Genomic DNA, 18,436 nt, shown 5'->3' on the forward strand with positions numbered 1-18,436 from the left:
AAGGCTTCTTTGAAGAGTAAGTGAAGACGAGGGGGAGGGGGACCCCTGGGCGGCGTTGTTGGAGGCTTCTGCAAAAACTCCAGAGTGTGTCCCTTGCTGACCAAATCCAGGACCCACTGATCTGAAGTCATCTTCCGCCATTGGTGGTAAAAGGCGGAGATTTTGGCGCCCACGGGAAGGGAAAGGTGAGTGGCTGACATCCGGCAAAGCTCATTGGCGCTTGTTGGAATCTCGCCCTTGATTGCCTGAGCGTCGTTTCCCTCCTTGCCGAGAGAAAGAACCAGAGGCAGGCTGCCTGTAAGAAGATTGGTAGTAAGGCTTGTTGTAGGTAGATTGATACTGACGATTGTGTTGGTTGGAATAATTGCCTCTGGAGGAGTAACCACTGCCTTTTGCTCCCCTAAAGGATCCCCTCTTGTATTGCAGCGTACCAAGAGATTTAGCTGTATCAGTATCAGTTTTAATAGCCAGTAAAGCGTCATCAATGTGCTTCCCAAACAGTGATTCGCCATCGAATGCCATGTCCAAGATTTTGGTTTGGACCTCAGGCCTGAAGGTGGTAGCCCTGAGCCAACCTTGACGCCGAAGCACAGCTGCTCCAGCCAATTGTCTAAAATTGGTGTTTGAAATGTCCAGGGCGCAATCAATAATTTCTGAGGCCGCCCTTTCACCCTCTTGTACAATTCTGCGCACCTCCATCTGATGATCCTCAGGGATCAACTCAAGATATTCCGTGAGCTCGGACCACATTTGTCTATCATAACGAGCCAGGATAGCTAATGAATTAGCAGCTTTAATGGAGGCTGCTGCATTTTCTGAAAACTTCTTTCCAATTGCATCGTCTTCTGCCCTCCTTGTCAGGTGGCGTTGAAATGGGAGCAGAAGGATTTTTGGATTTTTGCTGCGCAGCCTGGGATATGACAGAATCGGGTCGAGGGTGACCTATTAAACAAGCTGGAGTATCAGATGGTGCTCGATACTTTTTCTCTATCCTTGGAAGGACTGCAGGAATGGAAGCGGGAGTTTTCATTATGTTGAGGCCTTCCTTCCATATATAATCAATAATGGGAATAGCCCTGGTCACTCTGCGATATCCCTCTTTAAAGTCATGTAAAAAGCAGTCAGACTGCTCAACTGTGACAGCCAATTCAAACCTATTAGCAGCTCTCTGCATAATATTGTGGAAACCGCCAATATCTTCAGGTGGAGAATCTGAAGGACGGGGCGCAGGTGAAGAAGGCATAGGAATGACATAATCCTCCCAAGGATCCACAGGTGTTTTATCCGGCAACTCTCCCTCTTCCCTGCTTTCTTCATCATCATTGGAAGAAGTGTCCGTATCATTTTGAGGAACTGGACCAGTATTTTGCTTTGGCGACAATGAAGCCCTTGGTGACGGAGGTCTTGGCACGTCAACTGGAACAGGTGACCCAGCGGGTGCAACCTGATTTGATGGAAATCTCTGGCGATAATCCGCCAACATAGCCTGCAAATCCAGTATTAAGGAAGTTGGTAAATGTGTAGTGTCCTCAGACCGAGAAGGACTAGTATGAGGTGACTGATATGGCGTGGAATAAACGTCATGTGTATAATGATCATGGACTTCCTCCTCATCATCCTCCTGATATTTAATATTTAATTGAGAAGGGTGACGGGCAATCCCAAAAGGACCATCATCCTCTTCCCCTTCATCTGACTCCTCTTCCATGTAGGTCTCCAAAATGTGCGATGGCAAGAGTGGAGAAATGTGTGAATAATCCTGCCTTTGATACGTTTTCATCTGAAAATGAGTGTATTGTATCTTTGCTGGAGGTGAACCGTGCAACAGATGAGCAGATGTCAGTGCGGAAGTCACTGTTACAGGGTTCTCCGTCGACGGTCCTGTCAATGACAAAGATCTTGCCGTCGACGGGGTCGTCAATGGTGTCTTCGTCGACAAACCTTTCGTCGTCGGGACTGTCGATAGCATCTTCGTCGACGAGCCCTTCGTCGACGGGTCCGTCGATGGTGTCTTCGTCGACGAGTCTTTAGTCGACGAGGCTGTCGATGGTGACTTAGACGACGAGTCCTTTGTCGACGATGTCTTCGTCGATGATGTCGGCTTCGTTGTCGTCGACGGAGCAGAAGATATAGTCGACGGAGCCGTCGTCGACGGAGACGTCGACGATGGCAACTTGGTTTTAGTCAGCAATGGTTTAACAGACATCAACAGTGAGGTAATAGCTGAAGTGGTAACCGTAGAAGTAGAGGAGGCAGAAGTCAAAGTAGTAGTAGGTACAGACACCAGAGAAACAGTCTTAGCCTGGGTTGTACTCACAGTTGAAGAAGCCGATGCACTCTATGAGGGTTCTGAAGCTTTCTGAGAGGTTTTAAGTTTTTTCTTTCTCTCAGGAGAAGCACTTTCTTTGGATCTAGCTCTCTTTCTGGAGGTAGAGGCTTTGTCCTCATCATCAGTGGAAGAAGACTTCAACCACAAAAGAACCCTTGCCTCCCTATCCCTGATAGTTTTCTGAGGGAAGGTACGGCAAATTCTACAGTCCTTCACAATATGTGAAGGGTGCAGGCAATAAATACAGTCAGAGTGCTGGTCATCCACATGGACTCTTCTTGTAGCAGGTCCCACAAGCTTTGAAAAGAGCCTTCTTTTCAGACATTTTAAGGAATAAAGATCAAAAAACTGAGTAGGCACTCAGGGAGACTCACTTACACACGAAGTGCGGTGAAAATCTGAGGAGAACTGCCTGAGCTGGGAAGGTTCTAGAGGGTGAGGACAGCTGATTGGCTAAGGCTACTATTTCAGGTCTTTTTACATAATGATGTAGATAGGCTGCTAAGTTTTGAGGCCTAGTTAGGCCTTTGGGCTTTTCCAGCCTACTACAAGAAATTTTTAGGCACTGCTATTGTATATAATTTACCGTGGGACTCCCGCCTCGACGACGGGGAATGATTCAGGCATGTGAATCTATGAAAGATACCCTAATACTGGATAAACCGGGGTTACTCTGATCCACACCTTGATTATAAATGATTTCCCCTCTGGATAAACATACCTAGTCATACTTCAAGCCTGCCTGCACAAATATCCTGGAGGATAGTACTATCACACAGATCCTCAGGCGCTGCTGTTACAAGCCCGAGCCCGGCTGCTCAACAATCCTGGAGGATAGAAATAATTTAACAACCTCCAGGCGCTTTTTTATATTTCAACTTCTTGTTTGGTACGACACTCAGACCTTCACCATCGGTCCTCCATCATATGAGCATTTTCGTCACCAGGAATTTGTCTCTCCATTCCTTGCCCTGAAGAAGTCCCGCCTTGGGACGAAAGGCGTCGGCTGTTCGTTTCCTTCTGTTGAAAAATATAGAATCAAACTAACAAGACTTCTGGACTTCATTACCTGTGCCTTAACATTATATTGTTAATTTTTGCACAATTCTAATTTATGGTGCACCTGTGCTTTTTTCGTTACATGTTAAAGTTCTGTTTAGGACTGGCATTGTGATGGCGGGTGTCTTGTCGGTGTGCACATAGTCCCTTTTTCAAGTATCAAGAAAAGGGTAAATTTACTATTGAGGTTATTTCGGATCAGTTGCATTTTTATGAAGGTTCCGCCATCTGCCTTGTTTTAGTGTCAATGCATTAATGCTTGGTAAACGTGTGCAGCGAGGTCCAAGTAGCTGCCTGACAAATGTCCTGCAAGGGAACGCCACGTCCCAAGGCAGTAGTGGCTGCCGTTGCCCTGGTAGAATGGGCACGCAGCCCCACAGGAGGCTCCTTCTTAGCCAACGAGTAACAGGCTTTGATGCAGCGAACGACCCACCGGGCCTTTTTTGGCACCCATGTAGCCAACAAAGAGCTGGTCATCCACCGGGAACTGTTGTGAGCGCTTCAGATAGAACAAGAGCGCACGTTTTGGGTCCAGATGATGGAGCCTCTCTTCCTCTTTCTAAAGATGTGCAGGTGGAAAGAAGGTGGGCAAAGCGATGGGCTGCCTGATATGAAAGGGCGTAACAACCTTTGGCAAGAAAGTAGGACGGGTCCTTAAAACCACCTTGTCCGGATGAACAGAAAGGAAAGGAGGTTTTAAAGAAAGAGCCTGGAGCTCACTCACTCTTCTGGCAGAGGTGATAGCTAACAGGAAAGCAGTCTTGAGAGTGAGAAGACGTAAAGGACAGTTATGAAGGGGCTCAAAGGGAGCCCACATCAGATACGTCAAGACAAGATTCATGTCCCATGGAGGCATTATGAACGGCACAGGAGGAAATGTGTGCGTAATGCTTTTCAGAAAATGATTAACCACCGGAGACTTAAGAAGAGAAGGTTGATCAGGGAGCCTTAGAAAGGCGGAGATGGCAGAAAGCTAACCTTTGACAGTGCTTAGAGCAGAGCCCTGCTGGGCCAAGGAAAGGAGGAACAGAAGAACCTCTGAAAGAGGGGCAGAACGGGGATCCACAGCTTTAGCTGCACACCATGCTACAAACTTGTTCCACCTGCAGGCGTATACCGTTTTAGTGGAGGGACGCCAGGCTGCCAAAATGACATCACAGACTTCAGGAGGAAGATCGAAATCTGTCAACTGTCGCCACTCAATCTCCACGCATGGAGGTGGAGGCTGGACAGGTTTGGGTGGAGGACCATCCCCTGCTGCTGCGACAGAAGATCCTCCCGAAGAGGCAGTCGGATCGGGGGATCGATCGCCATGCTGAGTAGCTCGGGATACCAGTATCTTTGTGCCCAATATGGAGCCTCAAGAATGACTTGGGCCCGGTTGCGCCGAATCTTCTTCAGCACTTTGGGCAGAAGTGATGTAGGCGTACAACAGACCGCAGCTCTACTCGCGATAAGCGTTGCATAGCGAGTGCCGCCTTGGAAATTCCAACATGCAGAAATGATGACATTGCGGGTTCTCTTCGGTGGCTAATAGATCTAACCAAGGCTCTCCCCAATGAAGAAAGAGACCTTGCGCTATGTCCGAGATCATAAGCCATTTGTGATCAAACATGGACCGGCGGTTGAGTTCGTCCGCCCTGGCGTTCAAAGAACCTGCCAAGTGTTGAACCACCAAGGTAATGCCGTGATGATCCAGCCATGTCCAGAGGCGCAGAGCCTCCTGACATAGGGTCCATTTCCCCACCCGCCCTGTTTGTTGCAATACCACATGGCGGTGGAACACCTGCACCACACTTACCCGGACAGAGGGAAGGAATGCCTTCGGTACAAGTCGGATCGCCAGAAGCTCCTAAAAGGTTGATATGGAGCCGGGACTCCGCCGAAGATCAGACACCTCTGATCTCCGCCTCCCCATTCCAGGAGGGACGCATCCGTCACCACTGTGTGATCCGGTTGGGGTAGGGAGAGGGATCTGCCATTGACCCAATCGCGATTCGTGAGCCACCACTGCAATTGTCGTGCAGTGACCTCCATGATCTGGACATGATCGGAGAGGTTGCCCTGATGCTGCGCCCATTAGAAGTTCAGGTCCCACTGCGTAGCCAGCATATGCCATCTGGCATGTGTCACCAGCAGGATGCAGGAGGCCATCAGGCTCAGAAGTTGGAGGGTTCTCCTGACCGAAACCCAGGACAGAGGCTGAAAGATCGGAATCATAGCCTGAATTTCGGGGACTCTATGTTCGGGAGGATAAGCCCGAAACAGCGTCTAATCCAGAACCGCTCCGATGAAGGGGAGCTTCTCAGAGGGACTCAGGTGTGAATTTGGCATGTTGATGGAGAGCCCCATCAAATGCAGGAGGTCGGCCGTAGTCTGAAGGTGGTTGACAACAGCCTGGGGCGAGCCCGCCTTCAACAACTAGTCGAGGTAAGGGAAGACTGAGAACCCTGACCTGCGTAGGTGAGCTGCAACCACCGCCATAACCTTCGTGAACACCTGAGGGGCGCTGGAAAGGCCTAATGGGAGCGCAGCAAACTGAAAATGCTCCTGGCCTACCGTGAACCGCAGGTAACGCTGGTGGGCCGGCAGGACAGGGATGTGAAAATATGCATCCTGCAAGTCCAACGCTACCATCCAGTCTCCAGGGTCAAGGGCAGCCAGGACCTGAGCCAGAGTCCGCATTTTGAATTTCTCGTTCCGGAGAAGGCGATTGACGTTCCGGAGGTCCAAGATGAGGCGTAGGCTCCCCTTGTCCTTCTTGGCGACAGGAAAGAAGTGGGAATAACAACCACTCCCTACTTCCGACCCGGGAACGCACTGAATTGCCCCCTTGGCCAGGAGGGCCGTGCCTTCCTATTGGAGAAGCACCAAGTTATCCCCGACATGAGGTGGCACCGAGGAGGCATGGCTGGAGGGAAGGACTGAAAGGGAAGGGAGTAACCCCCGCAGATGATCTTCAACACCCACTTGTCCGATGTGATATTGTGCCAGTGGGGGAGGTGGCGGCGGATCCTGCCACCCACCGGCGTGGGGTGCTCCACAAAGCTCGGATTAGGAAGTGGTGGAGGTAGAAGCAGCGGGCGGAGTTGGACTGACCCCCACGCAGATTTCCAGATTCGCCCCTGCGGAAGCTGTGTCCGCGGCCGCACAGAGGCTGGTTCTGCAGAGGCTTGCTGAAGGAAGGTTCCTGGGCGCCCCTGCCGCACCCCCGAAAGGAACTAAAACCAAGAGTGACCGGGCTCTTTGTAGAAAGAACCAAGGACTTGGCCGTGGCCCGCGAGTCCTTATAACGCTCCAGTGCACTGTCGGCCTTATCGCCTAACAGGCGAAGGCCATCAAAGGGCATGTCCATTAGCGAGAACCCAGTAGAACGCAGCCAGGCGTGGCGACGCAGTGCTACAGTCTTAGAAATCGCCCTGCCCAATGAGTCAACGGTGTCCAAACCTCACCAAATGGCAAACCTAGCCGCATCCTTACCCTCAGCAACCGCTTGGTAAAGAACAGCCTGAACTTCCTCAGGACACTGAGGCAACACCTGAGCAACGGTATCCCATAGCACGTGGGAATAGCGGCCTAATAAGCACGCGGTGTTCACTGACTGCAGCCCCAAGCTGGCCGGGGAGAACAACATCTTACCGAACTGTTCCAGCTTAGAGTCCTTATCCGGCGGAGCCGTGGGAAAGGCACTCTGCGACGTCGAGGCTTGGATGATCAGGCTCTCAGGCGTCGGATGAGTGGTGAAAAAGGCGGGGTCACCAGGCGCCGGGCAGTGACGCCTGGCGACATTCTTATCCACAGTTTTTCATCTCGCCTAGCGGTGCCTCGGGTATGACTAACAGGAATAAATCCTGGACTAGACAGAGATGGTATACGACCAAATGCAGGACCTTGAAAAAGGCCTTGATAGGGGCTGTTAAATCTAAATCCCCAGTAGCAGTTAGGGTAGCTAGGAAGGACTATTCTCTTACCATAAAGGCATCAAAAAGGGAGTGTGAGGAGAAGTTTTGGGAAGATCTTTTGGCTGCAAGCAAGGAAAAGGATGCAAGGGGCTTCTGGAGTTTGATCAGAAACAGGAATAGGCCAGATGTTTTGCTGGTTACATGTAACATCCCTGCCCAGCTCTGGTATAAACACTTCGAGGCCCTGTACTCCCAACCTGAGGGAGACCTTAGTGAGTCCTTTTCCTGGGAGGATGATCTAATGGTTAGTGGCTATGATGACTTTACGGAGAGGGAGGTGGAGGGTGTAATCAAGTCACTGGTCCCTTTAAAAGCTGCGGGGCCGGATGGGATACCTGGCGATTTGCTTCGTGCCTATCCCAAGGAATGGGGTCAATTGATTGCTACATTGTTAAACGCAATCATGAAGGGCGCACTAGTACCCGATTCCTGGAAAGGGGCGGAGGTTGTCCCGATATTCAAAAAGGGGTGTCAGGACAACCCCGCTAACTACAGGCCCATCAGCCTCATTGACTCTTCCCAAAAGGTGGCAGGGAAGGTGATTTTGGGGAGGGTCCTTCAATGGGCAGATGATCACAAAATACTGTTTAACTTCCAGGCGGGATTCCGTTCAGGTACGGGGACGATTGAACAAGCATTTAGGCTGATGCTCATTTACTGGAAGGTGGTGGTGCTGGGCAAGGGCAATCTTTATTTGGCCTTTATTGACCTGAAGACTGCCTTTGACCTAGTACCTAGGGAGGAGCTCTGGAGGGTTTTGAAGGGGCTGGGGTTGCCCCCATACATCCTGTCGCTTCTGATTAAACTTCATTCAGACAATTTTGCACAGGTGCGGTGGGGCAAGAATGGGGAGAAAAGCAACAGGATTCCAGTGTGTAGGGGTGTCCGCCAGGGATGTGTGCTGGCTCCCACACTATTCTCATTGTATGTGAATGGTGTGGTTGAGCACCTGCTTAAGGAACCAGCAGATGCTCCGTCTCTGGCGGGCTCCCGGATCCCCACTCTGCTCTTTGCAGACGATACCCTGCTTATCGCAAAGACACCACAGGGTCTCCAAAAGCTCCTCACCCGCTTCCAGGAGTTCTGTTCCCTTAGGGGCCTGATAATCAACGTAGATAAGACCAAATTCCTGACTATGAACCCTCCCAAAAAGCTAGGGCCCCCTCCGGTTCTAAATACTGTTCCCCTGGAGAGGGTCCGTGAGTTTGACTATTTGGGGTTTCGCCTCGGCAACTCTATGAGTTGGACCCCTCATATTCAAAAGATGTTGCTTAGCCACAAAAGGGTGACTGGTGCCCTACTCAGGGAACATCGCTCATCCCTCAATCATTGTATCTCCCCAGCTATAGATATATACAAAGCCAGAGGGGTCGCTGCTGCACTGTATGGGGCGGAGTTGTGGGGCTAAGTGTTAGCCAAGTCAGAAAGCAAATTCTTGAAAGAACTCTTGGTGCTTCCATTGAGTACTCCGACACTACCAGTGCTTCTTGACTTGGGCTGTAAACCAATTGCGGACCAGGCGCGGTTACGGCCTCTGCTTTTGTGGGCCCGCTTGTGGAGGGTCCCGGAACTAGCCTCCTATGCAGCAGGTCTGTCTGAGGTAATTGCAATGGAGGGATGGCATCGAATCAAATGGCTACGGGATGTTAAGAGCCTGCTGGTGGAGCTGGGCTTAGAAGAATCCTGGGTTACTCGTTCTGCTCCTCCAAAAGCCACCCTGAAGAAGCTATATTGGGACTGGATAGCCTCTAAACTCATCCGCAATCCTCGCCACTGCAACTTGACTGCAGAATTCTTGAGAATTAAAGACGTGGCCGCATTTGAGCCTTTCCTGGACTTAATCTCCGTCCCACTGGACAGGGCTCTTTATATTAAACTCAGAGTGGGCACCCTACCCTTGGGCGACTTGATGTCCAGGTGGAGATCTTCATCTTCCCAGTCCTCACCTTTCTGTGCTATGTGCTCGACACGGGTAGCGACGGTGGCACATCTTTTCTTCGAGTGCCCGGACTATCGTGCTCCAAGGAAGCACTGGCTAATACCATTGTGCAGGCTCTTGGGTACACGACAGCATCTGGTGGCCCTCCGCATTTTATTGACTGACACATCCCTGCCCATTGTTTGTGGTGTTTCAAAGTTTTTAAAATGGGCATATGGGCATGGGTGATTCGTACCAAAAGGCTTGCTATTTCAATTTAATTCTCTTTTTAATTATTTATTGTACTATACTCTACTATTTTAAAATTCTCAATTGTATGTTACTATAGGCCTTGAGAATGTATTTTTGTATGTATTGCTTTCAAGATATTTACGTATCGAAATAAAGCTTTCACAACAACAGCAACAACAACTTATCCACAGGAGCCCCCAAGGCCGGCCGCGACCAATTGCCCAGCAGGACGTCGGTGAGGGTGTCATTGAAGGGAAGCAGCAGCTCCGACGAAGTAGACGCCGTCTGGTGCACCTCGGCGAGGAGGTTAGTTTTGAGGGCCACCGTAGGAAGGTCGAGGTTGAGGACCTCAGCAGCCCGACGGAGCACCATAGTGTAGGAAGCGCCCTCCTCCATCGTAGGCGGAGGAGAGGCAAACCCCGGGTCAGAAGAGACATCAAGGTCGCCTGCGCTCTCCAGAACGTCCACCCAGTCCTGCTCAGAGTCACACTGACCGGCAAGAGGGTCCTCGGACCCCTCCCAATCATCCTCCACCTCCATTGCTGGAGGAGCCGGCCGTGGCAGCAGAGCCAGAGAAGGGACAAACAGCATCGGAAACGGCGCCGTGAATGTCGCCGGCCGGGGTGGCTCTGGGGCCGGAAGCGCCTGATCTCGTGGAGCCGGAACCTCGAGCGGTCCCGGGAACTGTCCCTGGACCCGGAGCGTCGTTGGGACGAGTGCCGGGCCTCCAGCAGTTTCCTGCGCTGCTCCCTCAAGGCCATCGGGGCCATAGCTAGACAGTCTCAGGAGTCGTGGTCGGTCTCCAGGCAGTAGAGGCAAACATCATGGGGGTCCACCACCGACATATTGCGACGACAGGCCCCACAGGACTTAAAGCCAGGCATTCCTACGTGCACCAGGAGAAAAAAGGGGGGAGACATAAGTCTCAAAGGAGTAGTCAAATAGTGACTAAGGTACATGCTCTATCTGAATCTGCGCTTGATGGCGTGGAAAAAGAAAGAACTGACGTCCGTGCGCATGAGTGGCGCCTAAGTCTCCGTGACATCATCTCGGCACTTATGACGCCAGCGACTGACACGGAGCCGCAGGACGCCACCTACTGATGCGCAGGGGTACTGCTAGCAAAACTTTCCAGATCCAGTCTGACGCCTGGGAATATGCTAAGGTAAGGAGTCTATCATTAACGTGTCTTTCAGATAAAGCCTGTAAGACCACAGGACACGTACACAAAAATACATATAATGCAAGTTCAAGGATGCCATCAAATAGCATTTGTCCAGAGCAGCTAGGACCTGGGCCAATGTGAGCATTTTCTATTTGTCCTTCTGCAGGAAGGTGTTCAGGGGACAGAGGTCTCCGATAGGACAGAGTCCCAGTCCTTTTTCAGGATTAGGAATTAGTAAGTGTAAAAACCTGCACCTTCCTCAAGGTCAGATACCCTCTTTTTTGAAGATTGAAGAGGTACAATTGTCCCTCCTGTAGCAGGATGGACAACTCTTCTGAAGTTTATTCTAGTGAGGGAGGGCTATTAGGCAGGGAGCAATGAAAAGGTCAAACTAAGCTTTTCTTACCAATTCACAAGACTAATCTGTTGGATGTGATGGAGCGCCATCCAGTACTGGGCTGCTTGCTGGAAAGATTGTATCTGCGTATAAAGCAGCCTTTTGAAATAGCCCTTAAATCAGCCCTGCCAAGTACCACTCATCAGGTGTTAGACTAGCACATTTCAGTGTGGTGGTCCGGATCACCGAACTGAAATGCGAAGTCAAGCATAATTATAGCGCCTCCTCATCGCAAAGTAAATCATGGACCACTAATACCGAAAAACTAAAGCTGGCCTAGTCTGGAGTGGCGCGCATGCCATGCTCGCTGCTTCTGGCAGGCTTGGGGGCGTCAGCGAGCCTGAAGTTATAAGCTTCTAAACTGAAACAGAATTTACAGACATATGGCAGCATGATTCATGACTATACATTCATGAGTCATGACGCTGCAGCGCGAAGGGTGAGCAGGCATCTAGAGTTCATATAAACTAGTGGCAAGCTGCAGCAGGCAATGGCAGTGCGGCTCGCAGCATGACTAAGTTGTGCAACAATTATTCTACCAAGAAGGCAACTGACCCGACAGGCAGCTCAGCTGACCCCCTCCCCTTCCCCCACTCCCCCAACGAACAGCGGCAGCTATTGGAATTGCTGAGCCACCCCATCATACCCAGGCCGATGTTTGTTGCGGGTGGAGTCAATCTAGTAAGGTGCGGCCCGTATGAAGAATTGTGTCTCAAAGTTAGTAAGTAGTGCCTCATGATTCTATCTCGGCTGCAAAATGTGTTAAAAGCGCAGTGCGGCTGATCCGTCTGACTACCTGCTTTTTACTATGATTAAGCGTGGTACCTGCATGAAGCAATAGAGCAGGTCTAGGAAAAACTAGGCTGTTTGAGATTATCAGTTGACGTGATGGGGCGGCTCTGCAAGAGTGACTGTTTGCCCTCTGCCTCCAGAATACAGCAGTAGGGGGGCAAGAAGTCTACATTGAGCAGGGGTTGCTGAAGTCAGACAGCAGAGACTGCATTGAACATACCGATGATCGAAACGGAAGGTTCACAGAATAGTTGATATTTCTGGAATAGAGATTTGTTTAGCTTTCAGCCATGTAATCCGTAGTAAAGAGACTAGGCACAGGTGTAAATAAAACATAACTAATGTGGGAGGGTGCAGCACTGATAAGTTCAAAATGCCCTTCATGAAGACAAAGGAGAACCAGACGGTTGGAGAGGGGATAGAGCCCATTATACATCTGAAAACAAATGTGTGCAGGGGCCTCTGTTAATTTGGGTAGTGTGTGTGCTCTGTATTCACATCACGTTATGTTAGAAATGCAAGTTCTCATAACGTGTTGAAGAGGCCTCCGAGGGACTCGTTGAGCAGCACTTTGCTGAGAAGTTTGCATGGAGTGCAGGTTTCAACTTTGGGCCGAATTTCACTTTGCATCTTTATTTTTCTTGTTTTATTTCATTTGCGCAGGCCGGCTTGACAACACCCCTGATAGATATTTTTTTTTTCTAGTGCCAGTCATGATCTTCTGTACTGCTGTCTGTCTGCTCTTTTACCGATGCGAACTGTACATCACACAGCAGTCTGTCTTCTCACTGAGCTGTGTTCGTAGTCGCTCGCACTAACTCGTTTTGGGTCAGGTGACAGAGCCACTGTGGTGCTTGCCAACGTAAGTTCTCAACACGCCAAGTAACACTGAGTCAGAAGAGCCTCTCGTGTAGCTCGGTGTGACAGGCTGCCACTGGTTAGGAAACACAAGGAAAGTCCCTGGGCTTATGCACTCACTACGGAACCCTAATGTAGTTCACATGTACCAAAAGATTGTATCCCAATTTCAAAATATGCATTCGTGATTACACCATATTTAAACAATTTATAAAGCAGAACTGCGTAAATAAGAACCTTAAATGTTGTTTTTTGTCATAAAAAGTATACAGTTTATTACAGTTTTATACAGGTTAAAAACATTATTATGCACAAATAAAAATTAATAAAATATCACAATTAAATTAAAAACAATGAGTTTCAGGAGTCACAGTTTGTTTTCGTTGACGAAAACAAACTGTGACTCCTGAAACTCATTGTTTTTAATTTAATTGTGATATTTTATTAATTTTTATTTGTGCATAATAATGTTTTTAACCTGTATAAAACTGTAATAAACTGTATACTTTTTATGACAAAAAACAACATTTAAGGTTCTTATTTACGCAGTTCTGCTTTATAAATTGTTTAAATATGGTGTAATCACGAATGCATATTTTGAAATTGGGATACAATCTTTTGGTACATGTGAACTACATTAGGGTTCCGTAGTGAGTGCATAAGCCCAGGGACTTTCCTTGTGTTTCCTACCCAGTTCTCCTTGTCCCTTATTACCATACAAAGGAGGCCTCCCTTCCTTTTTTTACATAGGCTGCCACTGGTGCCACCAGCAGGGCTTGGAAGGTAGTGGGCGGCATGCAGGACCGGGGCACACTGGTCAGTAATACAGCTTGTGGCTTATGATACGACTCGTCTTAGAGTTCCTTGTGGTCCACATGGGTGTAATTTCTGATATTTATGTTTCCCTCGTCTTCACTGCTTGAGCTTGCTCTTGAGAAAGTGTCACTCATAGTCCTTGAAATGTAACTTATAATTACGCTGAAATTAAGAAGATGTCACACATAGCAATCCGAAACCTTGGCAGCTATGCTATATTGGAACGGAAATTGTTTGGAAGAGGTCAACAGCTCTAAAGAATGCACTGTGGCTCTATGGTCCTTAGAAATTTCATTCACATTCACTTCAAAGAAGCGAGACTCAAAAGGCATGTCCGTATGTACACTGCCAGGGAACCCAGATTTCATCCAGGTTTGTCTACATAGGATGACACTGGTACCAACTGCTCTGCTAAGGAAATCCTTAGGATTCAAACTTGGATGAATAACATACTAGACCATGGCCTGCCTATCATAAATCATCTGGGCCAAATAGGCCCCGAGAAACCTCCAGGGCTACTGGTAAGATGTTGCTGGGCATGTCTCAAAGGGCATATGCGTATCAGCCCACAAACTGCATTTACAGATAGCAGTGCTAAAATCGCAGAAGAAAATAAGTGTAAGAAATTGTGTTGGGGGGGGGGGGGGGGGGGTCCGAGGAGGGGGAAGAGGGCAAAAGGGCAGCAGGCAAGAGAGCAGGTCAGCACAGCATAGCAGTAGTCCAGCAGGGCAGCAGTTTAGCAAATAGTCACATCAGTTCTGCTTCCTGGCAGAGTATCCACAGGTCTAGAAGTGTACTAAAGTGGTGGTGTTTGAGGTAAAGTCGTTTTATCCAGTTGTGCCTTTGAAGTGGGGGAGAAGCTTCTAGAGGTTTCCCTTGAAGTACACAGACGAACTACAGAGGGTATTCAGCCCTTTGCATGGAGACAGACAGCCTATTCAAGCGTAAGTGGGGCTGTGCCCAGCTCCTCCATCCCATCCTGCCAGTAACAGCAGATCCAAGCATACCTAAGCTCCTTATTGTGTGTGGCTGTCTAGGAGGAATACACAAAGCTCATATGTCAACATCCAGTCATGTGACCCAGGTACAGGCTACCAGTACTAAATGGCTAAGCCAGGAAAATGCAAAATATTTAGGATTTTTCATTTCAATTCCAAAGAGACAAAACATGAACTTGTTACCTGCTCCCATTTGGAAATTACAGCAGCACTCAATGTAGTAAGGCAACTCCAAAGATGGTCTATGAGAGGGGTAGGCCTTGCAGTATTAAGAGTTTTTCACTACCAGGACATGTAAAACTTAAAAGCACATGTCCAACTTTTTAAATACACTGCATCATGCCCTCTAGGTTGTCCAGGGCCTACTCTATGAGTGACTTGTATGCATTCAAAAAGGAATGTTAAGGCCTGGCACTTAAGTGATGCAGGCCCACTAGAAGCATTTAATTTACAGGCCCTGGGATTACGTGGTGCCACTTTACTAGAGACTTAAGTAAATTAAATTTGCTAATTGGGTAGAAGTCAATGTTACCATGTTTTAAGGCATGAGGACAGGCACATTAGCACTGGTGGGCAGAGGTAAAATGTGCAGAGGCCTAAGGACGGCAAAAACGAGATCAGCAAAAATTGAGGAGGGAGGCAAAACGTTTTTGGGTAACACCACCTTAAGGCTGACAGGTATAACAACATGTTCGCCAAATACATGAATGCTCTTTGGGCGCAGTCTTCCACTTCATGAGGAGTTACGTGCAGGAGGTGCTGCTACTCTAAGTGGCCATCTCATTTCTTTCTTGGCTCGCTATGGGTACAATGGTGAATATCCTGCAGGATAGTCTCGAGGCCCAGCGGGGTGGTGATTCTACTCCTAAGTCTCGTCCCCTACAGGCTTCTCAAACTATCTTGACCCACTGATGAGGTATGTGGCTCCTGAGGGCTCCCTGGAAGGTACCCACTATAATTTGCTGAGTGTTTACGTCCCCCTCGCTTACTTACCAGATCTACTCTAAAGACCCTTAGGGGACTAATTTCAGAACTCCCATATGGTGTCACGATCACTGGATTGGGAATTCAACAGGATTATGGATACCACTGGCTTGACTACCTCCCCAGGGGTGAGGCAGAAGGAGGGGAGGGTATTGGCAGACTGGTTGAATGGCCTGGGATTGTGACACGGCTTAGAGTCGGTATCCCAGGATTTGTGGGATCCACTCACGCCTCTGCTTCCCCATACCGCCTCTAAGATCCTATGTCACTGGTATCAGATCATGCCCCAGTGATAGCACACTTCGAGCCCACACAGAAGGAGACAGGTCTGGCATCTCAACGTCTGGTTCCTGGCAGATATTTAGTATATGCTCTTCCTGCTGCAAGAACTGCAAGCCTTTCTAAAACTGAACCAAGGGACGGTGGAATCTCCCCGTACATTTTGGGTGGTGGCAAAGGCCACTATAGGGGTAACTGCGCGATCATACCAGAGGAACAGTGAATGGGAGAAGTAAATTTAATCACTAAACTAGAGACTAATATCCTAGTATTAAGAGCCGGAAAACTGCAGGCACCAAACAGAGCTTCCAAGTTCTATTTGGATACATTGCCAGACAAGTGTATAAACGCGGGAACAAGTGTGAACATTTATATTGGTTGGCATCTTAAGAGGCAAAGATGCCCATCTCACAGAAGAGGAGAGATTACGCTGAGGCATAATATATCCTGTCAGACTTTGAAAATTACTATGTTTCCCCTATATGCAGGAACACAGCTCCCATCTCGCAATACTCCAATCTCATTGCAGCACTTCCTAGCCTAAAAACTTTTTGGAATGTATTCTAAAACTGAAAAATTTGTAGCAGAGCTCCGGATCAACATCGGAAGGTGCTGCAAGGACGGACCTGGCAGCAGCATGCGAAGGTGTCATTTATGCACCTCTACAACATCACTTCCAGGGTGGTACGGGACCAGCATAGAAGCCTCACAGCACAATTTAACAGACAGAAGCACTGCTAAAAACAAATCTCCAGTCTAGCACCTCTATGGTAGTAAAAGGTAGGGAATCTGGAATTAAAAGTGTCACTCAGAAATTGGTTAAAGGCACTGCAAGATAAGATCTCACTGAAGCAGTACTCGTTACAGAAATATATTTAAACCCATCAAGTATGAAAACATTTACACTTGCTGATACAAAGCTTTGGGTGATTTGGAACAGTTAAATAGGGTGTGTATAGAAGTACGTAGGTTGAAGAGCTTGGTGCTGCTACTTATCAGCACATTGGAAAAGCCCTTTTGCGCATAGTGTTTTGCAGTGAATGGCATTTGTGAGTAGCACTTAGTCCACAAACATTTAGAGGAAGATTGTCAACATCAGTTGAGCTGAGCAGCCAAGTGAAATTGTTTCAGTAGAATATTGGGATCTTAGTTGAGTGAATGATTGCAGAGATCAAGCTTAGTCCAGAGATATTGTAAATGTTAAAATCAAATCATAAGTAAAAGAATTCGAGTTTCCTGGCTTACTTACTTTCAAAGACTCTGCAAATCAGCAGGGCACTTGGAACAATGATTAAGTCCCAAACATTGACATGGGTAAATTAAGTAAATTAGACACTGGTGCAAATCAAGAGGTCCAATATTTGACAAATATCTTTACAAAGAACTCAGAGGGATTATTGAATTGACCCCGTTATACGTTAGGCATGAAAAGTGGCGTAGAAAGAATCATCCTGCATCAGAGCTCTAGAGTCGATTTACTCCAGGGTATACCATAAATTAGGTGAAAAATCCTAAGCAATTTATTGTACCTGGTCAACTGCTTCAAATATAAACACTTTTGCTTTAAAACTCCTAAGTGAGTTGTTTCTACAGCGAATTGTCATGCAGTCAAGCACATTGATTCAGCACAAATTTCACAGAAAATCACTACTTTAAATACAGAAAAACAAACAAAACAAGGTTGGCAGCCCAACAATACCATTTGTATAACGCTCCATCACAAGAATCCACATACCTGGCTTGCATAGAAATGGCCAGTTATTTTCACAATCACCTGATCATTTTCATCAGGTGTCTGGTCCCGGGGTACTACAACTTCTGCACTGGTCAAATTCTGAAGCTCGTTTACCTGGCAATGTAAACAAGATAATATATTTTAAGGTAACACTACACAGCAATCGATGAAGTATTTCTCAACTCAGCTGGTGCCAGTTGGTCAACATAGTTGTATGCTTTGAATGCAAGACAACTACAATGTAATCACACTTTTGTTATTTGTTAACTTTAGTATTGATTAGAAGAGTGCCATCGTAAGGATGTATGGAGCAAGATATTTTGGGGTGGTTTCTCAGAGGAATTTTGAATTTATTAACCATGTTATGCTAACTGAAAACCTCATGATGGAAGCAATATTGAATTTTACGTAAACCTTTCAAACATGGGGGGCACATAAAGCAGCTGAACGTTCAAGTTGCTTGACAACTCCCAGCAAAATAGTACCAAACAATAGATTAAACAACCACTCAAACTGATTTCTTTTTACACTGGGAAGAGGCAGATGGGGAAAGAGCATGGTAGGGTCAGATACCACAACAGATTGGGAGAAGCAAACAGAGGGGCTGGGCACACTGAGGAATGAGATAGGAGCAGAGGCAAATGAGAATGGGGTGAGCTAGAGAAGAAGCAACAAGGTATATATAGTGAGAAATATAGAAAAATGCTAGCTATAAAACGAGAGGGACAAAATGGGAATAGGCGTACTGGGCAGATCAACCGGAACTCCGGTTGATCTGCCCAGTCGACCCCGGACTGTCGCCTTGAGTCTGGGAGCTCCGGGTAGCTCATCCAGTCGACCCCAGCCGACCGGCCACGTTGACACCTTGGTAGCCCCGGATGTGGGAGCTCCG

General features: G+C 48.0%; 1 protein-coding gene across 1 annotated transcript in view; it reads right to left on the reverse strand.

The window, feature by feature from the left end:
- Positions 1–18,436, reverse strand: part of IGF2BP3 (insulin like growth factor 2 mRNA binding protein 3) — a 1,069,372-nt gene that overhangs the window by 55,941 nt on the left and 994,995 nt on the right. The window contains exon 14 of the mRNA XM_086941758.1: positions 17,545–17,658. Coding sequence (XP_086797884.1) covers positions 17,545–17,658 — 114 coding nt within the window. The remainder of the gene's footprint in view (positions 1–17,544; positions 17,659–18,436) is intronic.

Source organism: Lissotriton vulgaris, chromosome 10 (genome assembly GCF_964263255.1).
Source record: "Lissotriton vulgaris chromosome 10, aLisVul1.2, whole genome shotgun sequence".
NCBI lineage: Eukaryota > Metazoa > Chordata > Amphibia > Caudata > Salamandridae > Lissotriton > Lissotriton vulgaris.